The 12,228-nt window shown below is 49.4% G+C and overlaps 1 protein-coding gene across 3 annotated transcripts in view; it reads left to right on the plus strand.

Moving 5' to 3' along the window:
* The window catches only part of LOC148505583 (chromatin-remodeling ATPase INO80-like), a 192,723-nt gene that overhangs the window by 80,378 nt on the left and 100,117 nt on the right, over positions 1-12,228 (plus strand). For all 3 annotated transcript variants that reach the window (XM_088448045.1, XM_088448044.1, XM_088448042.1), the window contains one exon: positions 5,211-5,422. In XM_088448045.1, the coding sequence (XP_088304171.1) occupies positions 5,211-5,422 (212 nt within the window). The remainder of the gene's footprint in view (positions 1-5,210; positions 5,423-12,228) is intronic.

Consider the following 12,228-nt stretch of genomic DNA (forward strand, 5'->3'; position numbering starts at 1 on the left):
GCTCAGTTCTTTGTTTTTGAGTGGGTTGTGGTTGATCTGTAAGTTACACTAGGTGGTTTACCCTTGGTTTAGGGCTACTTTTGAAGTTGTACTGAAAACCATGGGTTGCAGAGGGGAGGAGCTACTCCCTTAAAGTTCAACTAATCTAATTAAGTGCCAGCTCCTTTGGACACTCAAGCAACACCCCTTGGTCCAGTGTCCCTTGGATTCAGAGAAAAGGATTTGACTTTAAGTACAAAAATCTGATTTCTTCCTCTGGGTCCATGGGGGTCCACAGCCAATACGTTGGGGTATGATTCCCGGTCACCAAACACTTAATACAAACGAGCTCTCTGCTCCCAGGATGCATCGGGTCCCTCCTCATATACCCCACCCCCTGCCTCAGGTAGCCAGTTCTTCCTGTTTGGTGTGTACACCACATACTGTGGGACTGCAGGAGAGTTTTACTCTCCATCTAGGCGGGTGGTCTGAGCTGTCCTGGAAGCAGCCTCGCGTCTGATGGGAGAAGCACCGGCCATCCGCTGCAACTACCTCCTCCGGCACCGCACTACTAGCCTTGGCAGGTCCATGGCTAGGGCTTCGGCAGGGGCTCTCATGCCCTGGACCGCATCCGGATCAAGGGGATGGCAGGTAAGCGGGTGGTCGCGGCGGCCGCTGACGCCGACCCAATGGCGGTACGGCCTCCGGCGGTGAGACTGGTTGGAGGTCAGCTGCAGTCAGGGGCAGAACACCCTGTCGCCTACACTAGACCGCCGGGATGTGATGTTCCTGACAAGCCGGGGCTTGTGGCTGCGGCCATGTCAGTTTACCGGGCAGGTCCAAGGAGCATAGGGGAGGTCCACTTCCCCGGCAGCCCCTCCCCCAATCCACACGCTAGTTCAGTCTTCTGGCGCAGCAGGGTGGGTTGCTCCTCCCAGACTCTATATAAGGCAGCCAGCGTGTATGTCAGTTGCTCTCTGATCGCTGCTCCTTCAGGACGCTGGGCAGTCTCCCTGTATACCTTTCCTACTGCTGGTTCAGGTTTTACAGGGCTCTATCCTACTAAGCTTAGCGCTGATTATGGTAGTGTGAGCTTATATGCGTATGACTCATAGAAGTGTTTATGCATGACATGTGATTGTTGTCTGTGGATACTGTTTCTTATGTAAAAGAACTGTAATTCCTGTAAACAGTCACTGTCTCTCCCCTTATCCCTTACTACAGATGTGTGGGTTGAGAGTAGAAAGTCAGCACATTATACACTCAGAACCTTGGCATAGTTGACATGTCTAAGGAGTCTGAGGGTCAGGTGGCGGGAGCCCCGTTGCTGATATCCTGTATAGCCTGCAAGGCAGGCTTGTCCCCACAGGACTTTCTACAAAATGGGCTTTGTGGGAACTGTTTTAGACAGCCACCACACCAATTAAGTTTGCCTGTTACAGGCCCTGAGCCCCCTTGGGCATCATTTTCTCAGGTTATGGCTCAGGTGGCGGAGCGGCTGGCTGCCCCGGTACCACCGGTTTGGGGTTTCCTCAGCAGATGCATCCTATGCCCATGATGTGGCCGCCTTGGATGGACCCTGGTGCTGGTAAGGTTATGGCATCATCCTCGGGGGTTTTTCAACCTCCTCAGGCTGTCAAACCAAAGCAGCCTAAATCCAGGCGCCATTTACCTTCTCACATGGGTGAGTACTCCAGTGCCGCCTCTGAGGAGGAACAGGCACAGGACTCTCAGGAGTCTAGCTCCGAGGAGGGTGATGATCATTTCCCAGTAGCCGATGTCCCCTTTCTGAATAGGGCTGTGAAATCTGTATTTAATATCGAGGAAGGGGATTCTCCGCTTAGGAAGGCACCCCTGTTCAAGCGCCAGAAAGTGGTCAAGGCAGAATTCACAAAGTCTGAGCATTTATCAGAACTTATGGAAGAAGCGTGGATCTGTCCGGATAAGAAAAGCCGTCCTTCTAAAAGAATGGCGCTTCTATATCCTTTCCAGCAGAGGACTGTGCTAGGTGGTAGAATCCACCGTCAGTTGATGCCAAGGCAGTCCCCGCAGCAGTTACAGGACCATTTGGGGCTGACAGTATCTTGTCTGTACGGTCACGGCTGGATCATAAACTGGAAAAAGTAGTCAACCTGTCCGGTACAACAGATCTGTCACTTGGGAGCAAGATTGGACTCCGTGGTACAGAAAATATATCTGCCGGAGGAGAAGATTCTTGCCTTGCAATCGCGAATACGCAGATTGCTCCGCAACAGGCAGATATCCATTCTAGTGGCCATGCAGGTCCTGGGGTCGATGGTGGCCACCTACAGGATGGTGGAATACGCTCAATACCACTCCAGACCACTGCAGCAATTAATTCTGTCTCGCTGGGACAAGGATCACCGCACGATCAGGTTTCAGTTGCTGCGTCTCTCTCCAGAGGTGCGTTTGTCCCTGTCCTGGTGCTTGCAGACAAAGCATCTCAGGCAGGGTCGCCCCTTTTGGGTGTCGGATTGGATATTGCTCAAAACCGACGCCAGTCTTCAGGGTTGGGGGGCGATGACTGGGTCACACACTTTCCAAGGAAAGTGGTCAGTGGCGGAAAGCCGGCTACCGATAAACATCCTGGAACTAAGAGCTATATTCAAAGCTTTAGTGCAGGCTCAGGAAATCCTAAAGGACAGGCCGGTGCAGATACAGTCAGACAATCGCACCGCATTTGCCGCCTACCTAAATTATCAAGGGGGCACAAGGAGTCGGGCTGCCTTGGCAGAGGTATCAAAAATCCTGGTGTGGGCAGAGAGTCTTTTTCCCACGATATCTACCGTGTTCATTCCGGGGGTCCTGAATTGGGAGGCCGACTTTCTCAGTCGGCAGGAGATAAATGCAGGAGAGTGGGCCCTACATCCACAGGTTTTTCGGAACCTCGTAGACAGGTGGGGTCTACCAGAAATAGATCTTATGGCGTCAAGAATGAACAACAAGGTTCCCAGGTACGGATCCTGGACCAGAGATCCGAAAGCCGAGTTTGTAGACGCACGAACAGTAAAGTGGCGTTACAAGCTGGTATATCTGTTCCCCCCGTTTGCTCTTCTTCCCAGAGTCGTCAGAAAGATCAATCAAGAGGGCAGTACCGTGATACTAATAGCTTCGGCATGGCCGAGACGGCACTGGTTCACAGATCTACAGTCTCTCTCCATAGGCACTCCATGGCCTCTGCCATTGAGACGGGATCTGTTGCTACAGGGTCTCTGCTGGTACCCGAATCTTCATCGGCTATCTTTGACGGCATGGTTCTTGAGGCCTCCGTCTTGAGGAAGAAGGGGTTTTCTGAGTCTGTTATACGGACAATGCTGAAGGCACAGAAACCATCCTCAGCTCGTATATACTCTAGAATTTGCCATACTTTCTTTCACTGGTGTGAACTGAAAAGGTGTGACACAGAGAAATTTCTGCTCTCCAGGGTGCTTGATTTTCTTCAAAGCGGTCTGGAAAAAGGGCTCCGCCTGGCCTCTTTGAGAGTACAGGTGTCTGCTCTTTGAGTCTGGTTCCAACAACAAAAAATTGCTCTGAGACCAGATATAAAGGCCTTTTTTCAGGGGGTGTTAAGGATTCAGCCTCCCTTCATTCCCCCGGTTGTTCCGTGGGATTTGACACTAGTTCTGAGGGTTTTACAGGCTCCTCCGTTCGAGCCTTTAAATTCAAAAGACATCAAGTGGCTAACAGCAAAGACAATATTTCTTCTTGCTATGGCATCTGCACGCAGAGTGTCGGATTTAGCTGCACTTTCCTTCCGTGAGCCGTTCTTGGTGTTTCATCAAGATAGAGCAGTACTACGTACTAGGGAGGGTAACCTTCAGAAAGTGGTGTCAAAATTTCATATTAATGAAGAACTAGTAGTTCCAGCGTTTCAGGGCACTAGTCTCTCGACAGGAGAGGCTTCCCTGGATGTGGTCCGTGCATTGAGAATTTGTGAAACGCACGAGCAAATGGAGGAAGTCTGATTCACTCTTTGTGCTTTATGGTTGTCATAAGCGTGGCTGGCCAGGTGTATTCGCATGGCAATTTCATTGGCTTATACACAGGCTGGCATGCGGGTGCCGGATTCAGTAACGGCACATTCTACTAGGGCGGTAGGTCCATCGTAGGTGTCCCGTCGGGGTGCTTCTGCTGAGCAATTATGCAGGGCAGCCACATGGTCCTTCCATCCATACCTTTGTCAAATTTTATTCCTTTGACACTTTTGCCTCTCAGGATGCCTCCTTTGGACGTAGGATTCTCCTCTCTTCCGTGAGTCAGGAGTGTCCCCGCCCGTAGGGTTAGTGCTTTGTGATATCCCCAACGTATTGGCTGTGGACCCCATGGACCCCGAAGAATAAAATAAGAGTTATGGTATGACATACCTTTTTGTTAACTTTTTTTTTTTTTCTTCGAGGTCCATGGAGTCCACAGGACACCCACCCAGGCGCACCTGTAGTTCCGGGGGGGTTTCCGGAAAATTTCTTTTCTTGAGAGTCTGGACTCATGAATATGGGTTTCTTCTTTCTTACCCTTTGTTTTGTCTCTGCCTGTTGAGCTTGGTAACGAATTGGCTACCCGAGGCAGGGGGTGGGGTATATGAGGAGGGACCCGGTGCATCCTGGCAGCAGAGAGCTCCTTTGTATTAACTGTTGGGTGACCGGGAATCATACTCCAACGTATTGGCTGTGGACCCCATGGACCTCGAAGAAAGAGTTTAACAAAGGTATGTCTTACCATAAGTCTTATTTTTTCAATAGAAAGTAGTCTGAAAGTTATATCTGAACTGTGTGCCAGTATTTAAAGTGCCCAAGCAACCTGTCGCCTCTCTATCCCATGCTGCTCCTCTCCACTGTGCCCTCTATGGATTTGCACAATTACAAACATCTAATTTGTATTCTATTTTGATGTTATATATATATATATGTATGTGTGTTGCATTATTATTTTACATATGTATATAAATATTATTGACCTGTAAGTACTGCAATTGATAACTGTAACTTACAATATCAGAAATAGTTTATTTTGTTCTTATCATATTAGTGTGCTTCTTTTTGTTTCTGTTTTATGTTTGACATTGAACCTAATAACATCTCGTTACTTTCATCATACTAGTCAGCGACTCCTTGTCATTGCTGTGGTTTTTCTTTAAATTTAGTCTGCAATTCAGCTTTATTATAATCTCTTGATAAATATTTATTTGAGTTTTTTTTTCTCCCTTTCTAAAGCCAAGTTTAAAAAAGTGAAGAAGAAAAGGAGGCGGGAAGAGGATCTGTCTGACGATGAGTTACCACATCGACATCACCATGCCAAAGTGTATGCAAAATTCTCCCAAGATGCCTCAACCCCAATAGGCAAGAAGAAGCACATGACACTGGAGCAACTAAATGCCCGCCGCAGGAAAGTGTGGCTAACTATTGTGAAGAAAGAGTTGCCAAAGGTAATGACGTGAGCTGCCCTGTGCATTATTCTATGTACTGTTTATGGAGAATAGGCTGGGAACAGACAAGACTCTGCAGGTCAATAATGTAATGTGCACATTGACTACTTCATTGCTTCTGCTGTATCCCAGGAAATCATTCCATGATTGTTAGCACCATAGACCCCAATATGAAAGGGATCAGACGAGTGATCTGGGAGTAGGGATCAGACTAGATTAGTTGTCCCTGTTTGGCTCTTTGATTGCAGCAGTAATTTCATGGATGTGAAAAATGTTAAACTGGGCAAATTATAATGCACTGACTTTCACAACAGAGGAACGGGGTGACCTCATGGCGTTTAGTGTAAATACAAACCGGATTAACCCCTTAACACAATGTGAGATTTTTAAATGTCACATCTGGCAGCTCTATTATTCAGGGACAGCCGACGTGCGCTGAAATGGGTATTGGACATTTTGTTATGTTCCTGAACCAGCTTTGATTTCCAAACTGGTTATAACGTGGAATATGTACAGTATATAACAGTCATGGTTATCATTGTAACATTACTCAGTAACCGCTGGAAGATCTAAACTTTCCCTTGGAATTAGGTGAGGAGGGTTATTTCCTAAAACTATGCATTTGTCCTTGCCCTGCCACTATTTCCAATGCACTTTTAATTCCATTTAAGGGGCAGAGGAACCACTCTTTCAGCCATTATCCATAGTGATTTTAAATAACCACTAACAAAATGTCTGAACTCCTCACTAAGTACATCTGTTCCCCAGTATCAAGCTGCATGCAGTCCCTTTAAACAAGATCCAAACTCTGGGCCTGGTTCATCACGGGTCCCAACAGCATAGGCAGTTCGGTCGATACTGCGTATGCATCGCAGTGCGTGAGTTTGCATTGCGATCGCTCTGCGATCACTCACACAGAAAGCCATCGCAGAGTTAGTGACGGGAGATTAGCGTTTTGTGGGTGGTGAGACCTTGGGGTTTAGGTAATGGCATGGACATCAGTGCACCGCGCAGTTAATTTTTTTCTCCCAGGATGCACCGGGCCTCTCCCTATACCCTGCCGCCCCGGGCCAAAGGCACCTCAGTTTCATTTGGTGCCCGGCCGGAGTCAGGTCACTGTAGCGCAGTGGGGCTGTTTTAACAGCCCCTGAAGGTTTTCAGAATATATTCCTACTAAACGGACAGTCCAGTGAGACGTCCGCACTGCCGCTCCATCAACCTGCCAGTGCCGAGACGCCGGTACTGATCCGGGGATCACGGCGGGTGCCTAGGGTCTGTCCTAGCCAGACCCCGTGGGACTTCCAGGACTGCAGCTGGATTCACGGGGATGCCAAGGTAAGTCGCAGATCACCGATTGTGGTGATCCGTGTGTTGCAGTCCATTTCCCCCAGATCTCAAGGGGATGACGGCAGTGTAGCCAGGCCTGAGAAACCTGCGCTTCCACTTAAGACCTGCCTGGGGACAAGTGCTGGGGCGCAATGCTCAATGCAAATTGCGCTTCCAGCGTCCCATGGGTTAAACGCCGGCCAGGGGAGGCAGCCTTCCCTGTTTACAGACGGCTCCTCCCGTCTGCACAGCGCGCCTTTCCACTGCGTTCTGGCTGAGCTTCAGCAGCACTCCTCCCACAGGAACGCCCCTTCTGAGGTCTCTGGCGGCCATTTTCTCCTGGCAAAGTCGCATATCTCTCAGGGAATGCGGAGCCTGGGTCCCCCTACATACCTCTCCTCCTGGTCGGCGTATGTAGCGCTGTAACCTACCAGACACCTAGTCTGGGTAGTTGAGTTGTAGTGCCATTGTGCAGGTGTCATTTCTGCATTGTATGTGACTTTATGCTAGCGCTGTCTGTATTTCTACTCTTTCTGTCAGACCAATATAACTATACCTTTTCTTTTTCTGAGCCCTCTCAGCGTGAGGAGTCATCTGAGTCAAAAATCAACATTCTAGCTCTGATACGTGCTGTCTGTTCGGCCCTAGATATAGAGAAGGACGAACCGCCAGCTCCCTGGTCCAAACATGCGCTGTTCAAGGAAATAAAGACTACTTCTGCAATATTTCCTTTATCTGATCAGCTAGTGGAGCACATGGGAGTGGCGTGGAAATTGCATGGGAAGCAATTTCAGCCTCAAAGACGCCAGGCTTATGCCTATCCTTTTCCTAAGGAACATTGCACTAAATGACCTCTTGCGGTGGACTCTCATGTGACGCGCTTAATCAAAAGTGCTAATCTGCCTATGCCATCCATTTAATCCTTAAAGGATACCACGGATAGGAAGGTGGAGGTGTGTTTAAAGTCAATGTATTCTCTTTTAGGGGCAGTCGCCAGGCCAGCTATGGCTATCACCTGGGTGGCCAAGGCTATGGAGTTCTGGGCAGACTCCCTACATGAGTCTTTTCTGTCAGATGCTACCACAGATCAGGTGGCTCTGGTGGGTAACCTCCGTGATTCGGCTACATATATCAATGAGGCTGCTTTTTACGTCACCCTGTTATCCTCCAGGATTTCGGCTGCTGCGGTTTCAGCTCGCTGTTCCTTATGGCTGCGCTCTTAGAGAGCGGACGTGGACTCTAAGAAAGGATTACAGTGTCTACCTTTATAATGGTAAGATCTTGTTTGGTCCTGACCTGGACAAGATTGTAGATACGTTGGCAGCGACGAAATCGGCGTGTCTGCCTTTATCATCAACTTCTCAAGGATCCCGGCCCTCGTCCTTTTTGTCCCCAAGGTAAGCCTAAGGGTCAGCACTTTCCTAGACAGTCAACCCTCAAAAAGATTACCAAGCCCTAGAAGCAGGCCTGGAGTACCAGACGTCTGGCGACCAAGTCCGATGACAAGTCTTCAGCCTGACTGGACAGGCCACCCCTTGGGGGATCCCAAGGTGGGAGGCCGACTTCTTCAGTTCGCCCAGTGCTGGTGTCAGACCACCACAGACACTTGGGTTGAGAAGTGGTCTCACGGGTACGCCCTTGCCTTCCGCAGAAGCCCTCCCACAAGCCCTCTGTCAGACAAAGATAAGGCATTAAAAAACAAGAAAGACATACAATCCTTGCTTCAATCAGGAGTTGTCATCCCAGTACCCCTTCCACAGAGAGGACCAGTTATTACTACAATCTCTTTCTGGTACCAGAAACCGAAAGGATCATATCGGCCTATCCTCAATCTCAAGTCCCTGAACAGATTCCTCAGGGTACCTCTGTTCTGGATGGAAATCCTCTGCTCAATTATACTGGCTGTGGAACCGGGGGATTTTATGGTATCGCTGGATATTCAGGATGCATACCTGAATATTCCTATTGCTTTATCTCGCCAGCGTTTCCTCCGTTTTGCTATACAGCAACAATATTTCCAGTTTCAGGCTCTGCCGTTTGGTCTCTTAACAGCCCCTCAGGTGTTTACCAAAGTTATGGCTGTCGTGGCAGCACATCTACGGCATCAGGGGGTTTCGACTGTCCTTGGTATTCATATTCAACATGGTGAAATATGCCCAGTTTCATTCCAGGCCTCTGCAGAAATTTATACTCTCCAGGTGGAACTGATTACCCCATCGGATAAAAGCACAAACGATGGTGCTCTCTTTGGAGGTTCATCTGTCTCTTGCCTGGTGGCTGCAGACGTGTCACCTCACCAAGGAGTTGCCCCTTTTGGATTCCGGAATGGGTCCTCCTGACGGACGCCAATGTCCGGGGTTGGGGCGCAGTGACATGTCCACACTCATTTCAGGGGAGGTGGACAGCAGAGTAGTCTGCTCTACCAATCAACATATTGGAACTTCGGGCGGTCTTCAGGGCCCTACAGCAAGCCAGACTCCTACTTCACGGAAAGCCTGTGCAAGTTCAGTCACACAATGCCACGACTGTGGCTTACATTAATCATCAAGGTGGAACTCTAAGTCAGGCGGCAATGACAGAAGTGTCACGCATTCTGACATGAGCGGAAGGTCATCTCCCAGCCATTTCAGCAAAGTTCATTCCATGAGTTCTCAATTGGGAAGTGGACTTTCTCAGCCGTCACGACGTGCATCCAGGGGAATGGTCTCTTCACTAAGAGGTCTTTCAGCTCCTAGTGGACAGGTGGGGCCTTCCAGACGTGGACCTCATGGCCTCCCGACACAATCACAAGCTGCCAGTGTACGGGTCCAGAACAAAAGATGCTGAGGAGATCCTGGTGGACGCTCTGTCGGTACAGTGGACCTTCCAGTTTGTGTACCTGTTACCTCCGTTCTCCCTGCTTCCTCGAGTAATTTGGAAGTTCAAACAAGAAGGAGGCACAATCCTGCTGGTGGCTCCAGCATGGCCCAGACGGCACTGGTACTCAGATCTTTCGGAGTCTCTCCATCGACACTCCGTTGCTGTTGTCTCAGGGTCCTTGCCTTTACCCGGAACTGGGTCGTCTGTCTTTGATGGCGTGGCTCTTGAGACATCCCTCCTAAGCTTTAAGGGTTTTTCTAGCTTTGTTGTGGATACTATGATCAGAGTGTGGAAACCAGCCTCTGCCGGGGATTACCACAGGGTGTGGCATACCTGCTTCCAATGGTGTCGTCCCAGAGGTTGTGATCCCCGGACTTTTCGGATTTCCAGAGTCTTGGCCTTCAAGCGGGCTTGGATCTTGGTCTCTGTTTAGCCTCGCGGAAGGTGCACGTCTCTGGTCTGTCCGTATGGTTTCAGAGGAAAATTGCTCCTCTACCTGATATCCGGACCTTCCTCCAGGGTGTCCTTCGGATTCAGCCTCCCTTTGTCCCTCCTGTGGCTCCTTGGGATTTGGCTGTTTGACATCCCCAAGGACTCCCTGTGGAGCCTATGGACCCTGAAGAAGAAAATGAGAGATGGTAAGAACTTACCTTTTGTTATCTCTCTCTTTGAAGTCCACAGGGCACCCACCCTGACGCACCTGGCTTCAGATGGGCTTTGCTTTGGTCATCTGTTTTCCGTCTCCTATGTGAGAATGTGATTTCTTGTGTTCCAGACTTTCTTCTCTCTATTTTATCATCCTCTGGCCTTTGACTTGTTGCGAACTGTGGTGCCTCTGGCCTGGGGGCGCGGGGTACAGGGAGAGCCCCGGTGCATCCTGGGAGAGGAAAATTAACTGCGTGGTGCCCGGCTGTCCATGCCATTACCTAAACTTTAAGGTCTCCCTGTGGACCCTATGGACTTCGAAGAAAGTGAGATGACAAAGGGAAGTTCTTACCATATCTCTCATTTTCTGAGTAAGGTCAGACCTGCTGTAATTCTGTGTGAGGGGCCGATGTTACCAATGTATACGCAGGACTGCAAGGTATTACGGATGTAAGACAGCGGTACTGGGCGTCTCTATTCTGGCTGTGCGATGGCTTTGCGATTACATTCATTAGCATATTTTCGCAGCAGACCTCCATGCGTAATCATAGCTGCCATCTGTAGTGAAAACTTCCTTCCATGTGCTTTTTTATTCTTTCCTAATTTCCTACATCTTTTGCATTGGTAAATCTTCCAGTGGGACACGCAGGATGCTGCCTGCCCAAGCTCCTTTCTATAAGAAGAAATTGTCTGCACTATTTAGAAATCACTGGTAGATGAATCAATAGTACCAATACAGCAACATCCCAAGCACCTTAAGAGTAGGGCACATTTTGGAGTGCTGCTATGCAGCCCTTTGTTGTAGCATTAGATTTTTCTCTGTTTGTAATATTTCTTAGTTTTTTCTTATTTCGCTGTTAGCTGCTTGTAGCAGTCTGAGTGCGGCAGCTACATTTGTCAGCGTGCCGGCAGGAAGGGGTACGCGCTTCGCAGAGATACCATACAGAACACCGGTTTCTGGTGAGATGGCCTGGAGACCAGCACGGTCGCCCTTTTTAGAGGGTGTGGTCCTGGATGGCAGCCTCCATTTTGAAAATGGGCGTGTTGCGGCGGCTCTCCTCCCATACAAGAAGGGGTGCGCGCACTGACACACTGCCTATCAACAGGGCTGGACTGGAGTTTTCCCTAACCATGGGAAGTACTTCAGGTCTGCAGAGCATGGAGTAGGAGGGGGTGGAGCTTCCAAAACTGCAGCAGCACAGAATGCCAACTCTTCCATCAGCAAGTCCACAGAGTGTCATCCCCCTGCAAAGACTGCTGGTTTTTACTGCATGTCACAGGAATCTTCTCCCCTGTAGCTCCTGGAAGACGACGTACTCTCTACTTGTACTTGTATTAGCTGCTTCTGTGTTGGCTATCTATGTATACGTAGGCTCTATCTCGCTGTTTCACCGTTGCCTGCTTTATAGTTAATCACACATGCAGTCTTTTGTTATACTAGGGGCAGCGCATATGGTGTAATGGTTAGCGTTGTGGCACCGCCACATGGCGGACGTGGGTTAATTTCCTCCTACAGCCGTACCTGTATGGAGTTTGTATGCTGGGATTTTAGCAATACTTGCTCTCATACATAGGGTACCGGGCAGTTGCCCTCGGGGGGTCTTGTGTGTATAGGGTCCGGTGGCACGCAGGCATCTGGGGTGCTGCATGCACTGGGGGGGACCTACCATGTGTGCCCTGGTGGTGCTGATTGCGCTTCACAGGGAAACCTCTTTTCCCTCTATAGGGTTAAGTTCTAAGCCACGGTATGTTGTGCTCTGGCTCCATGCTTTGCAGTGTGCGGCGTCCACATTTAAGACCGTTCCTACACGAGACCCCGTGGCACAATGGTTGTGTTTGACTCCAGATCAGATGGTTATGTGTACAAATCACATCAGTGTCAATGACCATTTATTAATTTGGCACGCTTTTCTCAGGATATCCTCTGCTATGTGAGGCGCAGGTGGAGGGTGGTCTTGGTAGCTGGTGGCCCAGGG

This window comes from Taudactylus pleione, unplaced genomic scaffold (assembly GCF_031769625.1).
Source record: "Taudactylus pleione unplaced genomic scaffold, aTauple2 ptg000448l, whole genome shotgun sequence".
Taxonomy (NCBI): Eukaryota; Metazoa; Chordata; class Amphibia; order Anura; family Myobatrachidae; genus Taudactylus; species Taudactylus pleione.